The sequence below is a fragment of the Girardinichthys multiradiatus genome, chromosome 11, assembly GCF_021462225.1.
Source record: "Girardinichthys multiradiatus isolate DD_20200921_A chromosome 11, DD_fGirMul_XY1, whole genome shotgun sequence".
Classification (NCBI taxonomy): Eukaryota; Metazoa; Chordata; class Actinopteri; order Cyprinodontiformes; family Goodeidae; genus Girardinichthys; species Girardinichthys multiradiatus.
Window position 1 is genome coordinate 9119591 of NC_061804.1, and position 17617 is coordinate 9137207.

Genomic DNA, 17617 nt, shown 5'->3' on the forward strand with positions numbered 1-17617 from the left:
TGTGCAACGAGATAAAATTTGAAGCTCTTCAATTAGACATTAAAAAGAAGAACAGAAACTAAAATACTTCTGAAAAACAGATTTGTCTGACTGCCCAACAGCTGACTGATGATGTATGAAAAGAAAAAGTCCCTCTTCTCACCACTTCTCCTCTTCTGAGGATTGAGTCGTCGACCTGCAACAGTACGCAGACATTCACATCAGTAGATGAAAGAGTGTTTTGTTTTATGTGTATACACTCAGACACTCACAGGATTTCCTCAATCTTAGTGAGGATGTGTTCAGCACAGGAGCATTCCTTCTCCAACGCTGGCTGGTCTTTCCCTCGCTCCGAGCCCAGCTTGGACAGCTCGTCTTCAGCCAGTGTCAGACCCATGCTGCGCTTCTGCCTGCACACACAGACCACCAGTTTAATTCATTTTAACAGACACAGAGTCAGATCTCTGAGCAAAACGTTGAACTTGAACATTGCTCCTTGGGATGCTACCTGAAGTCTTCCAGGTTCTTTTGTAGGTCTGACAGAAGTGAGTCTTGTAACACTTGAGAGTACTGTTTACACAGTTCCTCTGGGATCAGCTCCAGCCTCCGCTTTTCTAAAACACAAACAGCCGAGAAGAACCGTCAACAGAACCGATCAGTCATCAGAGGTGACTGATCGGTCATCAGACTGATCATATACTTTATAAAAAATCTATAAAAATATCTATAAAATACTATATTTTTTTTATTTCCCTTACCTAATTCTGCTGCAATTGTTTCAGGCACTGGGACTTTCAGATTCTGGAAAAGAGAAAAACACGACAGAGTAAGAATCAACAACACAGAGAAAGAAAACTACCCAAAAGGAAAAGAGACTGAAAAAATTATGAGGAAATTCAAACTTACTGCTGTTCTATCTAAGAAGAAGGAGTGGAACTCTATAAAGAAACGTCGACTTTCCTTGGAGCTGGTTTGCTTGTGCATTTCAGCATAGAGATAACAAAGCTGACAGAGGAAGAAACACTGTATGAGTTTTATTTTCTTCTATTTTCCAGCTTCAGCATGAAAAATCTCATCAGAAAACAGCATTTTTTCATCAATCATGGAGTCCCCCAGGGCTCAATATATGGACCACTTTCATTTATAGTAAACCATGACAGATGTGTTCAAGATCCACTTGCTTTATTGTCTTGTCAAACAGGAATTAGTTTTCTAATATATTAATAATCTCTGAAGTGGTTTTGGAAATAAAAGGGTGTAAATTTGATTTGCTGTGATAAAACTACCAGGATACACCCATTAAACTGTAAAATCCATGAAGACATAACATCATCCTGGCAGATGGTGTCTCCAGATTCTACCAGGTAAACACATTTTAATATGAACAGAAAAAGTTTTATTATGATAATTTGATTATTCCAGTTTGAAGTGCTATTTTCTTTACTTACGATGTACAACCAAATATCTATACTGCAAGATTTGATTATGTGCACCTCTTTATGTTTATGCTACACACCACAAAACCTTTAAAATGTCCTGCATTAATAAATCGAGAGTCACAATGCAATACATAGATAAGTTTGTTAAATAAAAATATATATGCAACCATTTAAGTAAAATTGTAAAAAAAAAATCCTTCGCATTAGAAATATCTACAATTTTTTTTTAAACGTGACACTATTAAATACACAATTAAAACTTTAAGTTATTACGTAATACACGTCATAAGTAATCATTTCGGTATTTATTTAATTATTTCTTCTTTAAAGTGCTACAGTCTGGCGCCAAATAGAGCCTAGCCTTTGATTGGTCAACCTCCACCATGGTTTAACAGCAGACCAGTCACCTTGTATAAATCAATGTTAGGAATGCCCACTTTAATTGGTAAGACTGACAGAAATTCATAATATTCTGCAACACAATGGTATGAAATAATAAAATAAATAAATTAAAATAATTAAATAAAAAAAATAACAAATATTTAAATATGACTTTAACATGCAATAAATACCAATTTTATTTTTTCCATAAGGCATTTAGCAAATTGAATAAATGTTGATTATAATTGATAAATTATTTATTTATTTATTCAAGGTGTGTATTTACAGTTTTTTAAAATTATTAGACATATAAATAGTCATTTAACAATTATTTATTTACTGAATTGAGGCCATTTTGGCCTTTGATAGTAGGCTGTCTCAATATGTCTTTAAATGTTATATGGATGGAAACCAACATTTTTAACAAAGTCAGCAATGCAAATTCTACATCAAGTTCCTTGGAACATTCTTGGGATACATGACAACAAGACAATATATATAAAACATCACAAAGTTACAAGACGTTAGCTTTATTTTTAAAAAGTCAATCCTTTTGAAATTTTTGTTTTTGTATTTTCATTTTTTGTATATTTTTAAATAAAAAAAATATATATATATTTTCATATTGTTATTTTATTCAATTACTTTGAAAATAATTTTTATATAAAAAAACAAAAACAAAATATATAGTCAGTCAGTCAGTCAGTCATTTTCTACCACTTATTCCATAGTGGATCGCGGGGAAGCTGGTGCCTATCTCCAGCAGTCTATGGGCGAGAGGCGGGGTACACCTTGGACAGGTCGCCAGTCCATCGCAGGGCAACACACATACAACCAAGCACACACTCATTCATACACCTAAGGGCAATTTAGAGTGACCAAAGCTTTCCTAAATTATAAATTTGTCAGTAAACTTACAATTTAACATGGCATCCCTGTAAGGCTCTATTTTTTGTCAATTACTATAATCATTGCCAAGGTTGTTGTTAACAAATAACTGAACTAGTAAAATCAGAGGTCTGTGTTTGTGGACGTACCAGAGGAGCAGGCTCAAACTGGGACACCACATGGTGAAGGAAGGCTGCCAGATGAGCCGGTCGAGACTTAAGCAAGTCAATACTCTGAAAACAGCTGCACTCGCCGTTGATCTGAGGACAGAAATCAGTTATCAAATAAGCATACATTTCTCTGAAAGTAAATCAGGCTGGTAAAAAGTTTCTGTCAGATACCTGCTCTTGTTGATAGTCAAAGTAGTCGTCCTCAGCTCCGATTATCTGGGCGTTTAGAGTGAACGGAGGGCTTGCCACAGAGGACTGAGGACTGGAGTCCTAGTTGACACAATCAAGATGAAATGGTGGGTTAGAGATTTTAAACATGAGATCACTAACATTAAAGGTTTTATCTGCATAAGGGGAAAAACTGAGTCATTAAACCTTGATTCCCTTCTAGGACTTTTAACTGGCATACTGAGAACTCACATATTACTTCTGAGAAATAACAGGCAACTCTTTGGAACCTACAGGTCACTTTCTGTGAAGTTCAGGAACTTCAATTCAGTCAGTCAGTCAGTCATTTTCTACCGCTTATTCCATAGTGGGTCGCGGGGGAGCTGGTGCCTATCTCCAGCAGTCTATGGGCAAGAGGCGGGGTACACCCTGGACAAGTCGCCAGTCCATCGCAGGGCAACACACAAACAACCATACACACATTCATTCATACACCTAAGGGCAATTTAGAGTGACCAATTAACCTAACAGGCATATCTTTGGACTGTGGGAGGAAGCCGGAGTACCCGGTGAGAACCCATGCATGCACGGGGAGAACATGCAAACTCCATGCAGAAAGACCCCCGGTTGGGAATCGAACCCAGGACCTTCTTGCTGCAAGGCAACAGTGCTACCAACTGCGCCACCGTGCAGCCCCAACTTCAATTCAATTCAATTGTATTTATATGGCACCAATTCAGAACACGTCATCTCAAGGCACTTCACAAAGGGTTTGGAATGGAGTAGGGTTGTTGGAGAGGTAAGAATAAACTACTGAGTGTTAGAGTTTGGCCATTTTAGAACGGATGAGCATGTAGAGACAGTGGACAGTCACTGGCATTGGCTTTGCAGCAATCCCTCATACTGAGCATGCATGTAGCGACAGTGGAGAGGAAAAACTCCCTTTTAACAGGAAGAAACCTCCAGCAGAACCAGGCTCAGTGTGAGCGGCCATCTGCCACGACCGACTGGGGGTTTGAGAGAACAAAGCAGAGACACAAAAAGAATACAGAAGCACTGATCCAGGAGTCCTTTCTATGGGAAGGAAAAGTAAATGTTAATGGATGTAGCTCCTTTAGATGTTTCATCTAGAAAGAAAGAACAGATAAACTCTGAGCCGGTTTTCAAGGTTAGAGTCTGAAAGAGAGCACATAGAGTTAGTTACAGTTAAGCTCAGTCAATCGCCATGTCTAGGAGAGAGAAAGGGTTAAACAAAGACAGGAACTTATTTTTACTATATTTACAAGGATCCTAAATGTTACCCTAAGGAACTAACAGGTAACTTTCTGAAATTTACAGGTTATTTTCCAGAACATTCAGGCCTGTAAACTATGCTTTGCTAACTTAAACTCAACAATTTTTTGGTATTTCACTTTAAAGTCTATAAAACAAGTTTTAATGACTCCATAAAAACTTTTATATCAAGTTCTGAATGTTTAGTCCATGGTTTTCAGTTGAAGAGATGGATGACAGACTGCCAGCAACATCAACAAAACAATCTTTTTATTCCTTTTTTCTGATCTTTTACTATCTAAGGCAGATTTTTTTTTTTAAAGAAAATATTAAGTAAGGACGGTATTGAAACTTTCAGACCTTTAGGTGATTTACACCACAGACAACTGGCCACCCGACTACTGTGTTCGTGTGATTATCTAGAGTTGCCCAGGTAAATGCAGGAAAATGACTAAGCATTAGTCTATGTCACTCTTATCCCCTTAATCTTTGCTCCTATTAGTTGCTGTTGATTTTCTGAGTAGTAGCCTTGTAGGTATTGTAGGGGAGAGTTGCGGTTTCTTTTGGAGCCGGGCAGGCAGGGTTTGATCATTTCAGTGGATCTGACTAATTGGGGCACACTGTGGGCTTTTCGGAAGGGGAGTAGGCTTCCTAGGTCCTGCTTTTACAGGAACTGTGTAAATATGCAGCAGCAAATAGTACTTCCCTTGAGATTTAATGGGAACTTTCAGCTTCCTGATGTTTATTTGCAGTGTCTACTTAAGTCCTTCATCTAATTCTATGTAAATTGTTTCTGCCTTTCTCAAACGGCCATATTGCATGTTGCACATCTTTCTGTAGGTGTTCTATTTTGTGCAGTAGGTGAAATTCCTCATTAAAAATAAAAGAATTGACACAAACCCAAATTATCTAGAGTTGGAGCCATCCTTATTTTAACATTACGCTAAATGTCTTCTTAACATGGTGAAACACTGCAGGTGTAAAATGTGGTAAAACTAATAATTATCACCAAGAACAGAAATTAACATCACCTTTAACATCATCATCATCTTTATTTGCCATTGCAACTTGATCTTTCCAATGAAATTTGTCCTCTGCATTTAACCCAATCCTTAGGGGCAGCAGGGTGCTGTGCAGCGCCCAGGGAGGATTCCGGGGCTAAGGGTTTTGCTCAGGAACCCAGACTGGCAGTCTGTGGGATTTAAACCAGGGAACTTGTAGCCTTCTCAGAACACAAGCGCCCTGCTCGAACCACTAGGCCACCACTCCCCATTATCCAGTTTATCAAGCTGAGAGGTGCCAGTCTATGTTAAGCTTCCATCTTAACTTTGATTGAGCCAATCGGCAACGCAACAGGTGAGGGAAGGGGGAGCGTTGCATTATACTATGCCCCATATCACTTTAGTTTGCATTTCATTGAAAAAAAAAACAACCTTAAAACCACAACTGTTTCATACACATTGTTACCTTACTTACACTCAGAAGAACAGTGCAGTGATCAGTTCCACTGAATGCCCACTCTCATTAGGACAAGGTCTAACATGTTTTTATTGCTTTTGTTGAAAAGAGTATATTGAGCTACTCACTAAGGCACACCACACCAAACTAATGCAAAAAATATACTTAGGAGTTTGAAGACCCACTAGCATGTTTTTTTTCATCAGTAGTGTTAGATTGTATAGAAGGAGCCTACTATAAACAGCAAGTCCACTAGTCATATAATAACATGCTTTATTTATTCTATGTCCTTCAAGCAAGGTGTGATTTTTCTGTTTCAAGCGGCTTGCTGTAAATGCCTTAGAATGTCTCGTAGAGTTTAATAAATACCAAAAAATAAGCCGTCAGGAACAGGTTATGCCAGTTGCTGGTGCATCTTATCCTACCACAGTTTTTCCTTCCACTCAACTTTATATGAACATGCTGTAACCATTTAACAATTTTAAAATTTTTGAGACACTGATATTTGGGTTTTCATTATCTGTAAGCCATAATTACCAAAATGATAATAAATAAAGGCTTGAAATATTTCAATCTATGTGTAATAAGTCTATGTAATATATAAATTTCAATTTCTTGAGTGACAAAAATGAGTGACAAAAAACACTGAACTTTTTCACGATGTTCCATTTTTTTTTATTTTAACATTGGGAAACATTATTCAGATCTGTTTTACTCTTTAGTTTCCATGACATCAAGGCCAACATAATTGACAAAATAGCCATTTAATAAATGTTTATTTTCTTTGGTTTCACATATGTCTGATGGGTCGATCTCTATTTTAAACTGAAGGAAATTAGTGTGCCAGTCAGGTTATTCTTAATGTCCGTCACAAGACAATTTCAAGCCCGAGATGTCTTCTTCCAATCTCTGTATAAGAAGGTCATCACAGAGTCATGTTAGCAAATAGGTGTGAAGTGGAAGGCAGCTCTCCATTTTAACCAAAAGCACTGCTGTTCTGCAACACCAGCTTCACCTACAGACGCGACAAAACCAGAGGCTGATCTGTTAAACGCCAGGGTGGCTCAAACATGAACTTGTTTTCACAGCCATATTAGAGATCACTTTAATAAAAAAAAGGTCAGCAGATAAAGTCAAATACAAACATAAACTGTTTTCACACACTTCACTCACTTGTAACTCAGAAAGGTTTTTCAGCAGCTAGAACAAGATTCACATAACACTAAATTTGTGTTACTAAAGGTGGATTTGAGGGGAAAGGTTTTATTTTATTATTGGAATTAAGTTAAAATGGAGAAGGAGATGGCAAATGTGTGAATTTAGGCATGTGAGTGTATCTTACAGTGTCAGCAGTGTCTTCAGTGTCAGGGGAGGAGCAGAAATTCAGGTCATCTCTGCAGCCAATGTCCGGACTCTGCAGGGGCGATTCTCTTTTTCCAGACGTTTCTGGAACGGGAGAGCTGTGCGCCTAATGCACACAGACGTAGACACACGTATAAACATCACCACACAAGAAAAAACAAAAGAGCTGAACCCAAATGATTGTTTAGTCTGGTGCTGAATACTGGGAAATCCCCCAGAGATTGCTAAGTAGGACCATTTCTTCTCTATTTTTAGAGGCTGTGATAAAAGGATTTTTATGATAAAGGAGTTTGTGTAAGCAGTGTTTAACTCTGGCTTTTAGCTGCAGGTAACGCTATAGGTTGTGACTAACAATAATTCTTAGCCAGCTGAAGCCCCTGGTAGACTAGCCGCTTAAACTAAACATTGTTAACAGTAATTTAATCATCATGCCTCTGAACTTTGTCGTCTAATCGACCAAAACGTTTAGCTCAAAGCGAGAAAGGTAAGCCGCAGCCGCATGTTTCAGATCATCAAACAAAGTTTAGTATCAGACCAAGAGAACCTCAATAAATACAAGAAGCTGTTTTCAAATGACAAAGCTATCCGTACCAACTTGTCCCAATGATAAAAAAAAAGTTATTTTTCATGTTGTTAAACCATAAATTAACCGTGATTTTTAAATCACACATTTTTGGAAAGCTGAATTTAATTTCATTTAGAGATCACCAAAATAGTACATGTCTGACAAGATGAAGTAGGCTAATGGATATTTAAAAAAAACAACAAATTATATTAGGAAGAAGTTTATAGACAGATGATAAAAAAAGTCACTGACATCAATCAATCTGGAAAGGCCAACGACAAAACCACTGCTGAATACAAAGGTCTTTCATATATATGTCCAAAAACATCTTGATGATCCCCAAGACTGTTGGGAAAATATTTTGTGGCTTGATGAGACAAAAGTGAATCTAGCAGGAGAATGTCCAGTCATCAGTTAATGACCTTAAGCTCAAGCACACTTACGCAGAAGGACAATAAAGTAAAACATATAAGCAAATTCACTTTTAAATGGCTCAAAAACACAACTTGAGTGGCCCTCATCAAAGTCTTGTCTTAAATTTGATTGAGATGCTGTGGCGGGCCTTAAACAAGCCATATATGCTCAAAAACTCTCCAATGTGTTTGAAAAAAAAAAAAAAAACACAAAAAGTGTGATAAAGCAAAAACTTAAGAGATCTGTAAGGGGACAAATACTTTTCACAGCACTGTACATACATACACACATATGGAAAAACAAGCAGACTTTTGGTATATAGTTAGACTAGTTTGTCTGTTTATTTACAGTTACTTTTCTAAAATACCACTAAACTAAAAAGAATAACTTAGCATTTCCTATTTTTGTTTTATCCAACTACAACAGCCCATGTATACAGAACCATCAATGTAAAGACATCACAGTCCAGTGCATTGAAGCATACTAAGAAAACGTTAGTTACGGGTGATCACCACTCTGATCTGGAAGAAGACACGAACAAGTGATTTTATTTGTTTTCTTAAGTTCCACAACATACAATCTAAAGCACTCCACACCAAAGCAATGCAAGAATGTCTTCTCATGGATCTACAGCAACAGTGAAGACCAAGTCCTTTTTTGGAAGCCAAAAAGGCTATAATTCGTGAAACACCCACAATAATGCATTATCTAGTTTTTTCTACTCATTTCTGTTCAGTATCATTGAGGGATCACCTAAAGTCTATCCCAGCAGCCATTACAGGGCAATGCAGAGAAATACAAGAGGGCAAACAACCATTCACACAGACTTACACTCTCAAACCTAAGCACAGTTTAGGGTCTCTAAATAACCCAACATGCATGAGAGGAAACTGAAGTACGTAGAGAGAAGCCACCAATGCACAGGGAGAACATGCATCCTGGAGTTGAACCCAGGACCTCCTTGCTCTGAAGCAACAACGCTAACTACTGTTTCGTCCCAGGCCCAAGAAACCCTGGTCACTGAAAAAAGTCATTAATTTCTGTACAGCTTTTTATTTTGCACGAGGGTGGGACCAAGTTTATTTTTTCTATTTTGAATTATTCTCATTGCATGAGAGATACTTTTCAGTTTTATTCAAAATAAATCTTCATGTATTTAAATCCTGCCTTACTGAACAAAGCCTGTTGTCTTAGAGCATCATCAATAAAAAGGATGGTTTATCTCTCTCACTCTGGCTTGGTATTTTTTATTTTATATTAAGTGAAAAAAAGAATTTGACATTAGTTTATTTTTGCTGTTCTGCTGAATCCCGACTGGGATTTATGTGTACTGTTACACCTTTGCTACAAAGCCTAATTTTATCATAACTTTTTATCAAAGTTTGAGAATCTGTTGATCATGTTGCTGATTTATTTCCATTCACTTGCTGTTCTAACATGCATCTGTACTTACCGCATTGTTGTTGGCCAGCAGCCCTTCTTCACCACTCAAAGGTGAGGTCTGTTCCTTCAGGGCAGGCCCATCATCTTGCTCATCTTCATCACGAGTCCTGGACCCAGAAACCCCTTCCTGAAACAGTTGGCAAGCCTCAGGAGAAGCAATGACCTCAACTAATGTGAAATATGTGAACCATACCCTTTAGAGCCCCAACTGGAGCTTTTATACTTTTTTTTAGGTTTGGTGTGTCATTTTTGTCTAAAATTCAATCTCATTCTAGAATTTGATTTTGTTTGATAAGTCAACTATTTTATTCAGATGTAATTTTAGTTTAGCAAGGTGACAGTATCTTGATTGTTTGTTAACTGTGCAGTAGGTCTGTGGCTTAGTCTTACCCCATCAGACAGAGTGCCGGTGATGTGGTTCTGGGGGCTGCAGGACTGGCTCCCCGTCCTGCAGCTGCTGTTCTCTCGGCCTGACAGTGCAGGCGAGTTGGGGGATGAAAAAGAAGAAAGTGTGCTGTCTTCTCCGTGTTCTTCCTGCTCTTCCTTTGCCTCTTCCAGGGGCATCTGGGGAAGTCCTGGGGGCCTCCCCAGCACCGTCAAGGCTACATAGGAACCCGCTGAAAGCGAGAAAGTGACAAAACAAGCTGTTCAAAGCGTGATTCCATTCAGTTATTTAAATTTAAGAAACTACAGCATATGTAACTTGCTCCACCTTCAAAATAAACTGTATTTATATCGTATCACATAAAGTGATGTTGAATGTATTCCTTCCTGCTTGTATGTATCTGAACTTCTCAGAGGTAACTGAACATTTGAATTATGGTAAGAAATAAGTGCACCTGTTTATTGAACCTATTTCTAAGAATAGACTCCCCCCCTTAACACTATAATAGAATTAAGTTTACGTAACAAAAATAGAATAGAACATCCTTTATTGTTATTGTCACAAGTACAATGAAACTGACATAAAGAGCTTTCTGGTCACTGCATAGAAAACAAAAATATATGTAAAATAGAAAAACAGAAGCAGTTATTTAAAAACATTAATTAAAAGCCCACATACAAACATTCATAAAGGTTATGTTACACAAACATAGGCAAGTTATCGAACTGTAATAGTTGCTTTGACCACATTTCTAACCAGTTAATCGTTTACATTACCAACTAATTAGAGGTGCATACTTACACTTTATTAACTTCACAACCTCTATGTGGTTTGAGTGAGTAACTAAAGTCCCGTTAACCTGTTGAAAAGGGAAAAACTAAGAATTAATTTTTAATAGTGTTGATTGAGATGCATACAGTTGCAGTGTTGATGCTATTATATATAAATTAAATGAGGAGACGCTACAGACATGTTTTTGCATTAAGCAATATCTTATTGCTATGTTACCTTCCCCTTACTGACAAAGCCAGTTTTTTATTCCTGCAATTTTGTTTAAAAGAGGAGGAAAAAGAAATTGGTTCAACTAATATATATCAGGCAGAATTTTGTAGTCATGGCAAACAAACAGGATGAGCAGCACCATTGCAACTATTTAAGCAACTTAGAACTTGTGGAATAAAATAATCTGCCTTCAAGTTTCCTTTGTAGGCTCAACGTCCCTGACTATGATTAGCAAAAACAGTTCCTTAAATGAGGCCGAAATAAATAAAAATAAAAATCAATAAGGCAAACGGTAATGATTCCATCATGTTTGAACACCAATATATAAACAGAGTTTACTTTGATTTTCTGAAATCACAAAAGATTAAAAGCAAAGGTTGGTGGATAAATGAAAAAGGTCCTAATGTTAAGCTAACACTAAGCTCATGCTAACCTTTCATCCTTTTAGATAATTTGCTCTTAGGAGGAAGTAATAAAAAATGCATAAAGCAAAAATGATGGCTCTGTTAGCTGTTTGTATAGTATGAACAGAGTTTACATAGGTTTTCATAAATCATAAAACATTGAAAGCAGAAAAAGTGGAAAGGTAAAAAAAAAGTGCTAATTGTTGGCTAACACTAATGCTAGGCTAATACAAGGCTAATGCTAATCTTTATGGGTTCTAGCTGCCTGTTTTAGGTTCCACCCAAAGGGATATGCTAGAAACCTTCCATAGGGAAGTGCCCAGGAGGCATCCTGATCAGATGTCTGAACCTCCTCAAATGCCCCCTTTCCATGCAGAGCAGCAGAGACTCTACTGCAAGCTTCCAAGGATGATGGAGCTCCAACCCAATCTTTCCATTATGCTTCCATTGCGGCTCTTGGGGTCATTGTCCTGCTGGAAGGTGAACCTCCTTCCCAGTCTTAAGTTTTCTGCAGCCTCGATTAGTTTTTTTCTAGGATTGTTCTCCCTCCATCTTCCCATCAGCTACATCCAGTTTGCCTGTCCCTGCTAAAGAAAGGCCTCCCAACAGCATGATGCTGCCACCACCATGTGACACCATTATAACATCTCAGTAGAAAACAGATTGTGGCTTTAATGTTTAAAATAAAAAATGTGAAGCGGTTGAAGAATACTTTTGCAAGGCACTGTATAGAAACATATCAACTGATGATAATAGAAGAAGGAAGATGAAAGACAGCGACCTTGTCTTATTGCAGTGCTAATATGACTTTTTAATACAGTTAAAGCTGAGTGTTTTAATTGTTTTGCTCTTAAATTAGGCAATTAAAACAGGTAAGTGAGGAGTTTTAAAAAAGGAGCTCACATCCTGACTGGTTGTTGGTGTTTATAAGCTCCACTACAGCTCCTGAAAGGTCAGTTATCACTTCCTCTGGCCCAGCTAAAAGTGGGTGCTGAGATAGCACCAGTTTTACGGTGCCAGAGTCGGTGAAAAAAGAAAGTGCCATTGCTGAGAAATCAGAAGCACCAGTTTAGCACTAAAATTGGTTAGGTGAAAAAGTCCTTTTACGATTAGGACAAGGAAAATGGCTTAAAGAAATGCATGACACCCACCTTAATGATCCTATCTCCTGTCTGAACACCAGCTCGCATTGCAGCTCCATCTGTAACAGAAAAACAAGCAGACTGAGATGTTGCTTCTATAAATGAGCAGTAATAATGTTTGTCTCTGTCCCCTTTGAGCCTTACCTTCTTTAACCAGCTGCACAAACACAGGGTTGTCTCCACTTACTGTCAGACCAAAGCCATTTTTATCCCTTTGGATTATCACACAGCGCTGGACCAGACCTGCCATTTTACGACAAAAACAATTAACTGGATTAAATACTACAAAGGCAGTAAAATAAAACTATAGAATAAAAAATCCATCCCAAGTATAGCTGAGATCCCTCGTTTTTTGTGGCTGTAGTCTGTTGGTGTTACCTGTGCAGGAAATAACAAAACAACAGACTGAAACAAACAGAGCTTCAGAAGTAGCAGCAATTAAGATTATTTAATGAACTTTTCAATTTCTGATAAAACAAAGTGGGGTTAAATATCCAGAATTATGTCAAAAGTTTGTTGATGGATGCATTTAGGTTCTCTGGTATTTGCAGAAGGACATTTAAACAGATATTAGTGGGAGTGTATGAGCCACGAAAAAGCATTAATCACTAACAGATTTCTTCCGTTTTTCACTTTTTTGTCACACTTAAATGTTGCAGATCATCAAACTAATTTTAGTTTTAGACACGGATAACCTGAGTAAATTCAAATTATGTTTCTTTTTACTAAGGGAGAAAAGCTATTCACAACAATCTGGCCGTATGTGACAAAGTAACTGCCCCACTAAACCTAATAACTGAACATGCCACCCTTGACACCCTTAGCTTCAATCAAGCGTTTGTGATTTCTGAGTCCTTTATATCACTGTGTAGGAGACTTGGCCCACTCTTCTGTGCAGAATTGTTGTAATTTAACCAAAAGGATGGGGGTTCAAGGATGAACGGCCTGTTTATGGCCATGCAAAAGTTTCTGAATTGGATTTAAATCCGGACTTTGAATAATCCATTCCAAAACATTTGGTGGACTTGACTGTGTTTCTCATTTGTTTTTGAATTTGCTTAGATCAGGGCATGATGGGTGAAGATTATATTTTCATTCAGGACCATGTTGGTATGAATACCAAAAAATTAAGTAACCCTTCCACAACTGTGTTTTGTATTTATTCACATCATCTTTGTCTGGCATTAAAATCTGTTTGACTGCCTGAAACATGTTAAGTGTGACAAAAAAGCAAAAACAGAGGTAATCTGGGGGAAAAACCCTTTTTGTTGAGGTGAAAAAAACAGCAACACTTGAAATACTAAGAAACGACTTTATTAGCAGACTAAAGCTTTATGGCTCATGTCTTTCATCAGGGTCATTGCACATCACTTTTTCACAGCATGGCCATATGTGTGGGTCTTTATGTGCATCTTGGAACCTGTATTAATAACAGACAATCCACCATAAATTGAAACTTGTGCACCTGCATGCATGTTTTTCAAACTCAGGGCGTCCGGGCTAGTAAAATCATTCCACCCTAAAAGAGACCAGTTCAATGGCATCATTAAAGGTCTGAAAAAAAAGTTACATTCATGCAAATGAGTGTATGTAAACATTGGACTGGCATTCTATATATAATATTGTGGAAGCAAGGTTAGTTAATATCAGATCATGACAAGATTTCATTGTCCTACAGAAAACATTGAGTTCATTTTGATGTGGAATGCATGAAACGTGGTTAGAAAATATTTTTTTTAAGATATCAAGCAGACACTGAATTAAATTGTTATGTAACAGGGCACAAATATTTCAGGAGCATTTCATTTCCGCTGATAAAAACCAAGTTTACAAACTTCCTTAAATCTATAGTAAAGTTATTAAGAAAACTTTATCTTCTTGCTGGAGCAACTGAAGGATTTCAGTCATTCACAATCTTCCCTCTTCAGCTTTTGCTCTTGAAAGACTCCTCTGAGAGAGCTGAGTGGATAATTGGTTGTCTTCTGGACTCCATGACAAGCCTCAAGACTTCAGGGTGAAGAAAAGGGCAGGAAAGATTAATGTCAACCCTGCAGCCCAGGCAACCACCCTACGGTCCGAGTAGTGCCAACGCTTCTAACAACCTCACAGTCCAACACTGACAAATTAATCATATTTTACACTGGACAGAAAAATACTGTCATACATATTACAAACAGATGAAAGACAAATGGAAGAACACACAGAAACAAGATCAGAGCTAAAATAAAGCTGAAATGTAATTAGAGCTCAAAGTGATAAATAATTATAATGATTTAATAATCTTCAGATTACTTTTTAAAGTTAATGAAATAAATGTTTATCTACATACTGTACACATATGATATAAACTCATTTTCTAGTACTAAAGACACCAAAGGATGCACACACAATATATATATGAAATATTGCATACAGAGACTAAAAAGATCACCTGTTGAGTCATCCATTCCAAACAAAAAAACTCAGCTGCAAACTAAAGAGACGGTGGGAAAAGAACAACAAGCCAGGCCTCTTTTAATAAAGGGAGCCATAAAACTAGAGTGCTGAGATAAATCTAGTTCTCACCTGTTGGGTCAAACTCGTAATTTAAGGGAGACGGAGGATTTCCCATTCTTTGGTTTTTTGTCTATGAGGTCCTTGTTGAGAATGTTTGGGGTCCTGTGGAGACAACAAGACAAATGAGCAACATTTGAATTCACCGATAAATGACTTGATATTTAGCACCCAGAAATGCCTCTCAAATATCCTTTCTGAAGCAAGATGTTTTTCTTTTGTTTGTAAGGCACAATAGTTGCCGCTGCTTGATTGCAGGTAAAATCAGATATGACTAATCTGTGCAGAAGAGAGGCTCAACTAGTATTAACATCAAACTGTGGCCATTAAAACATTTCTAAGTTTCATATCCTGTTGCTACCATCAGTAGATAATAAAGCGCTAATAATTCACCGTCAAAAAACAGATTACTTGACAACGCCTCAATTACAATAAAAACACCTAAACCATCTCCATGCTCTTCTAATTTGTTGGTGTTTAACTGATTTAACCTTTGTGGGAATTTAAAGGTGGAGGTTCACTTATTAATAGCAGAGGCTTCCTCTCCTCATTCCCCTTTGCTGCTGCTCCTCCTCCTCCTCGTTCCAAAAGAGGGGATTTTGTTTGTCCAGCTCCTCCCTGGACAATGGGGGCCCTGGACTTTAAACAATGGCTCCCACGTCAAAGCCTACTTACTATACAGAAAGTTTGTGGGACATATTCCCGGAAACAGCGACCAGGGTTTTTGGCCCAGCTATGGCTTCCTGAACATGGGAGAAGGCTGCAAAATAAAACATGGGGGTATACTGGAGGGAGGTGGAGGAGGAAAGAGGTGTCTGTGAGGGAAGGCCAAGGGCTACGTTGTGGAAATTTTAACAAAGCTTGCAGAGTGAAGGATCCTGTCTGAATGGAGAAATGTGCGGGGAATAAATTAAATGTTGAAATAACAGATTCAGGGAATTAGAAACATTTTCCTTTGTGTTTAGACTAAACATTAAGAGAATGTTTAGACTGGATTTTAGCCACAATTACTGAAAAATAGACAGAACTGAGCTCATGTTGAATAGGAGAATAAAAGGTAGTGACCTTGAAATTCAAAGGCTCACTCAGAAAGCCTCCTTGCTGTGGCTGGAGCAGATTAGAAGCTGATAAGACATGCAGATAAACGGACAGAGACATCCTGCTCAGTGGGTGGCAGCTAATGGTAGGGCGTGCAAGATATGAAGGAGGCTTCTGGCTTCATCCATCCATCCATCCATCCATTGTCTACACCCACTTATCCCTGCAGGCCCGTGGGGGGGGGGGAGCGCTGGTCTACAGCGGTCATTACGCGAGAGGCAGGGTACACTGGGAACAGGTCGCCATTCCATTACTGGTCAACACAGAGACTGACCAAGAACACACAAACATACACTCCTAAGGGCCATTAAGAGTAACCAATTAAGCTCACAGTCATATTTTTGAACTGTGGGAGGAAGCTGGAGTACCCACGCATGCATGTGGAGAACAGGCAAACTCCATGTAGAAAGACCCCAGGACCTTCTTGCAGCAAGGCAACGATGCTCCCAACGGGCCAAAGTGCAGCCAATTCTAGCTTGTTACAAGTCTACACTGAGGCGGGTTCTGTGGGAGGTTTCTTCCTGTTAGAAAGGGAAGTCGTTCCATTCCAATGTCTCCACGTGCTTGCTCAGGAGGATGGATTGCTAAGCATCAAGTCAATGACTCAATTAAATCGGCAGTGCTTCCTAAAGCTGGGGCTACACTGGGATCCCCGATTTTACTCCCGATTACCAGCCAGGGAAAGTCTGCCCATAAATCTGTTGTTGTGAGGAGGAGAAGACCGAAAGTGGGGTCTGCAGCCCCAACCTGAGTCAAATGAAACATGTTTGAACTTTCTTGAGCTGAATCTGGACTCAGTCAGATAGTGTGAACTGGTAACTAACACAACTGCAGACATGTGTTGCCGTGGTTCTGGTTACATGTACATGTGAGCCGTTTTGTTGCTTATTTTCTGAAAATAGTGAGGACAATCCAAATCAAACGTTCATTTGAGAAAGTCACTTCTCGGTAAACTAAAAGTATTTTAAACTGCACTGCTTTCATTTTATCGGGGAACAGAACTGTCAGAATATCCTCCAGTACCGCCACCTATTGCTGTCACCCTCCAGAGTTTGATGAGTTTCGTTGGTTTTTGTTGCTTTGCCATTTCCTGTCTTCCTTATTTAGTTTCCAAACCATTTTGTAGTCGTGTTGCATGAAGTACAGAGATAAATGGTTCATAAATACTTAAATCATGTCAATAATGTACTTAAATTGTTTGCTGTTATCTGAAAATTTTGGGTTGGATTCTATTGTCATTTATATTGGTACTGATCCGAGATTAGGCCAGTTGACTCTTCAAATATGACAGATTATGACCCCTGATCAATCCAAAATAACTCTTAATGGTCTAATGCTGGGGTCTTCCTGCGAGCCGCTTAAAACACGTCACCGTAGACCATGAGCAGATGATAGCAAATTACTTTTAATCTTTGGTTGGCAATGAATGGTGGGTAGAATCCATCCGGTGTTGGTATCAGCAAACATGACTCATGAGACTATTAGTTTGTGCGT

At 38.3% G+C, this 17617-nt stretch overlaps 1 protein-coding gene across 2 annotated transcripts in view; it reads right to left on the minus strand.

Annotated features, from left to right (window-relative positions):
• The window catches only part of arhgef12b (Rho guanine nucleotide exchange factor (GEF) 12b), a 56538-nt gene that overhangs the window by 18332 nt on the left and 20589 nt on the right, over positions 1-17617 (minus strand). For both annotated transcript variants that reach the window (XM_047379910.1, XM_047379909.1), the window contains exons 2-15: positions 15038-15130; positions 12617-12715; positions 12482-12531; positions 10726-10783; positions 9930-10156; positions 9550-9666; positions 7098-7223; positions 3029-3127; positions 2837-2947; positions 886-984; positions 738-780; positions 488-593; positions 252-389; positions 143-175 (exon numbers count right to left, since the gene is read on the minus strand). In XM_047379910.1, coding sequence (XP_047235866.1) covers positions 143-175; positions 252-389; positions 488-593; positions 738-780; positions 886-984; positions 2837-2947; positions 3029-3127; positions 7098-7223; positions 9550-9666; positions 9930-10156; positions 10726-10783; positions 12482-12531; positions 12617-12715; positions 15038-15083 — 1352 coding nt within the window. In that variant the 5' untranslated portion in view covers positions 15084-15130. The remainder of the gene's footprint in view (positions 1-142; positions 176-251; positions 390-487; positions 594-737; positions 781-885; positions 985-2836; positions 2948-3028; positions 3128-7097; positions 7224-9549; positions 9667-9929; positions 10157-10725; positions 10784-12481; positions 12532-12616; positions 12716-15037; positions 15131-17617) is intronic.